The 7714-nt window shown below is 40.9% G+C and overlaps 1 protein-coding gene across 1 annotated transcript; it reads left to right on the top strand.

Annotated features, from left to right (window-relative positions):
- Nucleotides 1-40: 40 nt before the first annotated feature.
- Nucleotides 41-6236, top strand: LOC124276019 (RNA-binding motif protein, X-linked 2-like). The gene is made up of 5 exons (XM_046711661.1): nt 41-144; nt 1873-2031; nt 3468-3597; nt 4263-4434; nt 4712-6236. The coding sequence occupies exons 1-5, from the start codon at nt 131-133 to the stop codon at nt 5494-5496; spliced, it is 1260 nt and encodes a 419-aa protein (XP_046567617.1). The 5' UTR covers nt 41-130; the 3' UTR covers nt 5497-6236.
- Nucleotides 6237-7714: the final 1478 nt, after the last annotated feature.

Genomic DNA, 7714 nt, shown 5'->3' with positions numbered 1-7714 from the left:
GTGATCAGAGTCTATGTTTTACCTCATTACCACCGGAAATATTTCTTTTGCGGCACAAGACTTCAGCCAGAACTTATCGTTTTGTGTCGTCAAAGTCGTTGCGTGGCTCAGTTACTTTCTTTGATAAGTAATGAATCCATTGACGTGAGTTTGGTTGAGGCAGAATCTATGGCATAATGACACATGATTCTGTTTGTTTTCTATAATACGGATTCTAATCCAAGGGGCTTATTGTGCGGTTTTCGATCACAACGTTGTCTAGAAGTAGAATGCACTTTACCAGCGCTGTCTCGCTATATCGCGGTAATTGCTCCGTCTCCCTTCACATGCCAGTCAACCATCCTTAGTGTTCCGATCTTTAGGGCTCTGACGCATCTTTAGACAGTTAGAGTCAAACAACCCAGGGTTCGATCCTTAGGGTTAGGGTTAGGCACCCTTTACAATCCTTAGGGTATGGCACACTCTACGATCCTTAGGTTTAGGATTAGGCACCCTTTGCAATCCTTAGGGTTAGGGTTAGGCACCCTATACGAACCTTAGGGGTTAGAGTTAGCACCCTTTCCGATCCTTTGGTGTAGGGTTAGGGTATGGCAACGTTTCCGATCCTTAGGGTTAGGTTTGGGAGAGGGGTAGGGTTCTGGAACCTTTCTGATTCCTTTTGGTTAGGGACCCTTTCCAATCCTTATTTAGGGTTAAACCTTACCTTAGGGTAGTATAACCCTGTTATATCCAATTGAAACACATTTCGATCCATCCAGTACTCGTCAGTACAGACCAAGAAATAATGTCGTGAAAAAAAAAAATGAATTGGAAGGGTGTGGCACAGTGGGGTGGAAGTGCGAGAAATGTAAACAAACCATTGCACTTGTGCAGTGGTTTGTTTTCATTTCTCGCTTCAGGTTAATGAATAAGTGCAAATGACGCGTTAAAATGAGCACTCATTAACTGCGATGGTGCTCGTGGCCCCTAGGTAGAGTGTCCACTAATTACGTCGCTAATTAACAAAGTCAGTAATCCGGCGAAGCACGTTCAAGTCCCAGCAGCGCTAATTAATCTGAAACGATGTGCCCGGTAAAGTGAAGTACTCCCAAAATATGTTTTGAGTACACTCAAAATAATTGGTTGTTGATTATCACATAAACATGTGCAAAACATATCACCAAATTATAAGAGACATCGATATAATTAGTCCAGCATATAACTAGACGACTTAGTACTATACCAAGGTGTGCCCGGCATCGATGTAGGCCTTGGCTGGAATATGAGTTTATTTATATGAACTACTCTATCATAAACACAATGTCTGGGTGACTCAACCAAAAGCATTGTAGAGAGAATAAACACTGCTGTCTGAAAACATATAATCCAGTGATCTGTAACAAGGCTTGTCAGCACTATACCCAAGCTGATGAGACTGCTGACTTTTCTCAAATCAAGATGTCACACCACAATGTAACTGGAAAACTGATCAGTGCCATGTGAAACACATTCACCCACATTCACCTTCACAAACAAGACAATATCATAAGTCGATATGTAACACTGTTATTCATAATAGTAAAATGAAAAACCATATTTCATCCACATTTTTCAAAACTAGGGTTGGAGGCATTTCATCTTTGTTGCAGAACTAATTATTCATGATATCAACTTGATATACTTTGTGGTTGTTATTTTGTTTTCTTAGAAATCATATATTTTGTGAAATTAGAAAATAAGACCGTGATGTTTTGTCTTCCCTAAGTACATCCAGACAGTAAAAAAATTTAATGTAGGGTGTTTGATTGTTAGGTTCATGATGAAAATACATATTTTATTATAACATGTCTGTTTGATGTTATTTTTAGTATTCTTTTGATTGTCTGTTCACAGAAATGTCCGCAACATCCAGAAGTTGAACCAGACTGAGCTTCAACTTGGTACTGTTGGCAAGAAATCATGGCACGACCAGTATAAAGATAGTGCATGGCTCTTTATTGGTGGACTTCCCTACGAGCTCACAGAGGGAGACATAATCTGTGTCTTCTCCCAGTGAGTAAAAGCCATTAGTTCTTTCATGATATTACATGTTAGCTTTCTGTAATGCCTAGAAGGGACATTTAGTAGTGAATGAATATGGTCATACACCTCTTCCAGCAGTATTCCAGCAAAATCATGGAGGGGACACCAAAAATTCACTGCACATCATGTAACCATTTCGGGAGTGGAACTAAGGCCATTGACATGACAAGCAAACGTTTTAAGCACAAGGCTACTCTGCCGCTCCTCATTTGAAAGTGATTGCATCAACTGGATGACTCTGAAACTTGAGAGAAATCACACTGAACTTAGCTTCAGATATGTAATAAGCAATGTGTCTAAGATGATTCAGTTCAATCACATAGCCAGACCTCCAGATAATATTTTGATCACCTGCGTACTTGCTCACATTATATTATTATTGACATTGGTTTTGATAGTTTTCTTTTGGTATTCATTGTATATTTACTCCATTTGGACCAGTTGGGTAGTAGACGTAATGATTATGTTCTCTTCAGTGCTATTACAGATAACTTCTAAGTAGCGTATGTTCATGTTATTACTTTTATTATTCATTATTATAGGATATTTATATAGCGCATATATCCATGCACTAGTGCATGCTCAAAGCGCTGGTATTTTTACCCTCGATCATTGGATGTCAATCACAACGGCACATAGCATTATCAGTCTCAACTCCCTGGGGATCATACAACTCTTGCAGCCACTAGGCGCACCGAGTTATTGTGGCTTTTTCATCCTAACGAGGTACCCATTCACAGCTGGGGGACTGGGACACTTGGTCTCAGTACTTTGTCCATGTTCACTGCACGTTGCTAATAACATTACCTAATAATAACAGTGATCAAAAGTAACAATATGCGAGATGTTACACATCTACTGTAGTGTTTGTATATCGTGATATCTGAATTCCGTCAGTTAACTTCAACATGACACAGAAACTAATAACCTTCAAGTGTTAATATCTATTATTGTATTCAGGGCTCCAGATAATTTTTCATGATCAGGAGTATGTACTCCTTATTTTTTCAATATAGGAGTACTGGAAAACAAAAAGAGTACATTTAGGGTACTGAATGGAATTTAATGGAGTGTCAGTAGTCTTGTGTTTCGTTTCATATATGCACCACAACATTGCTGCTCTTGTGTAAACAGGTCAATGAACAATAAAGCAATACGTTTTCAGATAAATACGTCTGTAAATTATTCTAAGACCATACACCATTGCTGTGGTGCGTATCTGCTATGTTTTCTAAATTATTTCCTTCCATATCGTGCTTATCTTATATCCATACATACGCCAATACGGCCCTTATCTGGAGCCCTGATTGTATTAAAAAGAAGGGGCAGGGTCGCAAATTAAAAGGACAAGATGCCAAATAAATAGGGCAGGGCTCTGCGCTGATCAGTATATGTTCTTCTTTCAGGTATGGAGAAATTGTCAACATAAACCTGGTGCGAGACAAGGGAACCGGCAAGTCCAAGGGCTATGGTTTCCTCTGTTACGAGGATCAGCGCAGCACCGTACTGGCTGTAGACAACCTCAACAGCATTAAGGTAAAGGTCAAGGTTGTTTGGCCATGTACACAACCCAACAATGTCACTGTTCAGAACAGCATGCAGGTTTTTGTTTATTGTTTCTGCCCAGCCTCAGCAATATTGCAGTTATAGGGCAGTTGCCTGTAATTAATCAACTTATGAATAGAAAATCCAGAGATTGAAATCATGAGCATCAATCCACGCATATTGGGACATAATGACATGCACCAACCATGTCATCAAATCTGACTAACCAATCATATAAGTCTCCTGTTATGACAAACATGGGTTGCCAATTCCAGCCAGGATCTTCATGTGGCACAGAATGTAGAGCACTGGTGCCCCTATGGCCCATACTGAAAGCGAAACTCGGCACCATGGTATTGGCAGGTGTGATTCAGGTCCATCAAGAGCCCACCAGTGAAGGTCCGGGTTAGAATTGGTCTTCAGCAACCCATGCTTGTCGTAAAAGGCATCTAACAGTATCACTGACTTAGTTGACACGTTATCGTATCCCAGTTGTGTAGATTGATGCTCATGCTGTTGATCACATGGTCCAGACTCAATTATTTACAGATTGCCTACATGAAGCTGGAATGTTGCTGAGTGTGGTGCTAAACAACCAACCAACCAACCAATCATACTATAAATAATTACCTTATTTATGCTCTTGTGTGCTGCAGCTCCTGGGGCGTGTCATTCGTGTGGACCATGTTGAGAACTACAAGATCCCCAAAGAACATGGAGATGAGGATGAAGTCACAAAGAGGCTGAGGGAAGAGGGATGTGCCCCAAAGATCCAGCCATCATCATCATCGGAAGAGGAACCAGTTGTTGTTAAGAAAGCCAAGAAAGGTAGCCTGAATTTATTACCAAGCTATGTTCATCTGTGATGAAATTATTGAGAACAGGTAGCTTGTTGAAATTGTGATGGCAGTATATATTCTGACTGTATGGCGTACCAGGTGAAAAAGTAATTATCAAAACATGCAGTGGTAAATTATGACACACTTTGTGTCTACCATCTTTTGGTAGACAAATCAAAATCAAATCACAAAAAATGTGTTTTAATAATAGTAATCATTAATCAAACAAACAATATGCTATGCTATTGTAAATTATTTTGTTCCAGTTAAAGATCCAGATAAGAAATCAAAGAAGAAGAAAAAGAAAGAAAAGAAAAAGAAAAAGGTTGCATCAGAATCGGCTTCAAGTAGTGAGGATGAGAGGTCACATGATAGGAGTCAGCCAATCAGAACAAAGAAAGAAAAGGTTGATCCTGGGTTTGTCAAACAGGAACGACAAAGAGTCTCTCCAGTGGACAGCTTTGAGCGAGACAGGAGAGATGGGGATGGAGCCTTTGAGAGAGACGGCCGAGATAGGGGTGGTGGCTTTGAAAGAGATAGGCGAGATGGAGGTGGGGGCTTTGAGAGAGACAGGCGAGATAGGGGTGGTGGCTTTGAGAGAGACGGACGAGATAGGGGTGGTGGCTTTGAGAGAAATAGGCGAGATGGAGGTGGGGGCTTTGAGAGAGACAGGCGGGATGGTGGTGAGGGCTATGAGAGAGACAGACGAGATATGGGTTTGGACTTTGGAAGAGACAGGCGAGATGGGGGTGGGGCGTTTGAAAGAGAAAGGCGAGATGGGCGTGGGGGCTTTGAAAGAGATGGGGATGGGGACTTCCATAGGGATTCTGGGTTCAGAAATGGAATGAACAGATCACAAGATAGGAGAAATGAGAGATATGATAGAGGGAGGGGTGACAGGAGAGATGATGTTTGGAGAGACAGAGAGAGGGACGACTTCAGGCAAAGAAGGGGAGATAACTCTGAGGATCGATTCCGAGGTGATCGTGACAGATACCAACAAGATGACAGGAGACGAGATGAAAGAGCATATGATGATCGAAGGAGGTGATATTCTGGATTTACCTCAAGGAAAATACTTTTCCATCCATGCTCATAAGCTCTAAGTCTTCTGTCGCAGCTGTGCCATCTTGTTTGTGTGGACCACGTGTCGAGAGCCACATGATCTTCAAGCACCATGGAGACTATGTGAATTTCCAAAGAGTGTGTCTGTGAGGAACTTGAGATTTCCAGCAATGTGTGTTTGTGCAGTCTGTGTTCATGTCAAACTGTGCTCCAATGCAGCTTGTGGGGGCAGTGGGGTAGCCTAGTGGTTAAAGCGTTGGCTCGTCACGCCGAAGACCCAGGTTTGAATGCCCACATGGGTACAATGTGTGAAGCCCATTTCTGGTGTCCCCCGCCGTGATGGTGCTGGAATATTGCTAAAAGCGGAGTAAAACCAAACTCAGTCAGTCAGCAATGCCTCTTGTGTCACACGTGCATCTAGGTTTCAAGAGAATTCTAATCTTAGGCAACATCTCCAGAGACTTTTCCACAAAGCAGTCGTCATCAACAGTCACAAGTGTGTGTTAAACTATACGAGTTACGGTCACCTATTTGCTCCAACTGCTTTGTTGACGAGAACCAAGTGCTACAAGCATATCACTGGTTAGAGACTATTGGCTGTCAACATCATAATCATACATCAAGTATGCAGATATTTTCTGTTGTTTGTGTGACCGCTTGTCTCAGATACTTCATTGTAAATAATCCAGCAATCATCAATTTGGTAATAAAATACATGAAATGAAACATCAGGAAATCCTATACAGTTTGTAATGATGCTTTTCGCCCGTTTCCATGATCATATTAACGGGGAAGTGTACACGAAAATCACATTTTTCCTTATGTGAAACAAAAAAATCAAATTTTTGAAATAATTAATATCAATTCTTGAAAATATACATGTACCAGGGCATGGAGTTAATCCACAGATGACATCCTTACCTTGTCAGCTTGCTGAAGGGGTTGACCTCTATGGTCATGTGGACAAGGTGTCTGACTTCAGATCAGAAGGTCCATGGTTGAATCCCAGCACAGGACTTTTTATGGCTGCTACATACACTAATGATGGCAGATAGGTTTAGGTGGACACTGGAGATCTAACAATATGGCGAAGCTAAGATACAATATGCATTCTCATAATATGGGGGCGTTACGATATTCATATCCTGATAAATATTTTTCTTTCATAAGTTCATATTGTCTCCAATTTTGCATTTGAATCAAAACCCTGAATCGTTTGTTTCAATGATGGAATATCAAAAGGGAGAAACACATGTATGACAAACTCTGGGAGACTTCAGATTGTGTTCTTTATAGGCAGCCAGGAAACACTAGAGAATCTGCATAGAGTCAAATCTCGATGAGTCGAATGCCGGTGTCTCGAATATTATGCATAACTCGAAGTACCTGTCAGTCCCGACCATTCCCTGTTATAGTTGTCATCATTTGAATACCAGTTACACGAATTCGACTTATAAATACACACGATGACTTGAGAAGAAACTTTGGTCCCATGAAATTCAAACAACAGCAATCTTGTATACATAAGCCGAAGTCAGTCAATGAGAAGTTGATTGGTGTAGCAAACTGATCCAATTAACAAACCAGCGCGGCTCACACCTTTCCGCCTTTGACGGGTGAGTTCAAAAGGCAGATTAGTGATTTTACGGAAATCACTGTCTGTGCTAATCAGACTGGAACTGATAAGGTGCCCCTATTAGTGATAGAGAAATCATTAGATAAACAAATGCTTAGGCGGAGGAATTAGGACTGGATCATCTTTTTTTCTACCCTCATAGACATACCTATGTCTCGAATACATTGATAAGTCGAATTTATTACTTGGTCCCCAGAGATTCGACTCATCGGGATTTGACTGTACTTTGGTTCTTGAAGAGTTTGTGTTTTTACATCAATATAACTTCAAATGCATCATATGTGTTAAGATACAGGAGTTGTAAATTGTTGTATTATATCATAATCTTCATGATACCGTATTGCCGTATCATTACACCACTGCTGAACTAGGTGATAACATGACACAGGTGATGAGAACAATGTTTTTAAAACTGGGTCCAAAACTGTAAGGCTTAGTCTGACCTCGGTTCATGAAGAGTGGCATCGTCGGTCAGAAGCTTGTGTTTTGTGTGTGTGCGTTTGTTGTTTTACGCCGCACTCAGCAATATTCCAGCTATGGCGACAGTCTGTAAATACTCGAGTTTCGA

Source organism: Haliotis rubra, unplaced genomic scaffold (assembly GCF_003918875.1).
Source record: "Haliotis rubra isolate DU_JTF1 unplaced genomic scaffold, ASM391887v1 Scf2049, whole genome shotgun sequence".
Classification (NCBI taxonomy): domain Eukaryota; kingdom Metazoa; phylum Mollusca; class Gastropoda; order Lepetellida; family Haliotidae; genus Haliotis; species Haliotis rubra.
This window is presented reverse-complemented; position numbering and strand designations above follow the sequence as displayed.

Coding starts and splice junctions, on each gene's coding strand:
- LOC124276019 (XM_046711661.1), top strand. Junction 3,598..4,262: donor ACAACCTCAACAGCATTAAG/GTAAAGGTCAAG, acceptor TGTGTGCTGCAG/CTCCTGGGGCGTGTCATTCG. Junction 4,435..4,711: donor TGTTAAGAAAGCCAAGAAAG/GTAGCCTGAATT, acceptor ATTTTGTTCCAG/TTAAAGATCCAGATAAGAAA.